The 1,159-nt window shown below is 44.3% G+C and overlaps 1 protein-coding gene across 1 annotated transcript in view; it reads right to left on the reverse strand.

The window, feature by feature from the left end:
• Tia1 (TIA1 cytotoxic granule-associated RNA binding protein) overlaps positions 1-237 on the reverse strand; it is an 18,894-nt gene extending 18,657 nt beyond the window's left edge. The window contains exon 1 of the mRNA XM_013022466.1: positions 232-237. Coding sequence (XP_012877920.1) covers positions 232-237 — 6 coding nt within the window. The remainder of the gene's footprint in view (positions 1-231) is intronic.
• Positions 238-1,159: the final 922 nt, after the last annotated feature.

A 1,159-nucleotide genomic window follows, 5' to 3' on the forward strand; every position in this document is an offset into this window, starting at 1 on the left:
CGGTCATGGGGCCTGAACTCTGGGCCTGGGCGCTGTCCCTCAGCTCTTTAGCTCAAGGCTAGCGCTCTACCACTTGAGCCACAGCGCCACTTCCAGTTTTTTCCTTTTTGCTTATGTAGTGCTGAGGAATGGAACCCATGCATACAAGGCAAGCACTCTAGCACTGAGCCACCTTCCCAGCCCTGCTTGGCTTTTTTGATCAAAGTTGCAACTCTACTACTTGAGTCATACTGGCATTTTCAATGGGCATTTTCAATAAGGCAGCTACAGGGGAAGAACAACAATGGCTGGGTTAAGTGGTATGAGCCTATTGTCCCCAGCAACACAAGAAGAATAAAAAGGACTGACGTCTACATGGGCTTTTTAAAAGCAAGACCCTACCACAAAAATCAGCAAATAAAGAGCTAGAGGATGCTTCAAGTAGTAAGAGGGCCTGCTTAGCAAGACTGAGGCCCTGAGTAAAACCCCCAGTATTGCCAAAAAAAACAAAATTAAAGATAAAGGGCTGGGCATGCTAGCCTTGAGCGGAAAAAGCTCAAAGGCAGTACCGAGAACCTGAGTTCAAGCCCTAGGATGTTAAAGAGAGAGAGAGAGAGAGAGAGAGAGAGAGAGAGAGAGAAATGTGTCTAGTAAGTATCATACCTAGAGTTCAAATCAAAAGAAAACAAACAACTAAGTTGGGTGTCGATGGCTCATGCTTTTTGGTTTTTTTTGTTTTGTTTTTTCAGTCTCAAAACTAGGACCCAAACTTGGTATCTGATGCCTTCCTTTATTGGCTGGCTTGGTTGGCACTCTACCACCTGAGCCACACCTCCAACCCCAAGGCTATTTAGGAGGCAGTTCATGGTCAGTCAAAACAGGAATGTTTTTGAGACCCTTTCTCAATCTAAAGTGTCAGGTGCTTACTATCCACTATCCTAAGCTATAGTGGAGGCTGAGACCAGAAGGATGAACATTTCCAGACATTTTGGGCAGAAAAAGTCCATGAGGGTGGGAGGCTGACAGCAAGTTACAGGTTATTAGTCCAAATAGTAAAGTCAGGGGGAAAAAAAAAAAAAGAAGACAAAACTAACAAAAAAAACTCCCCCTCTCCACCAAGAAAACCCCCAACTCCTCTCTTTTCTGCTGGTAGTTGGGATTAATGGTAATGATGTTTTTA

The sequence above is a fragment of the Dipodomys ordii genome, unplaced genomic scaffold (genome assembly GCF_000151885.1).
Source record: "Dipodomys ordii isolate 6190 unplaced genomic scaffold, Dord_2.0 Scaffold63, whole genome shotgun sequence".
NCBI lineage: Eukaryota > Metazoa > Chordata > Mammalia > Rodentia > Heteromyidae > Dipodomys > Dipodomys ordii.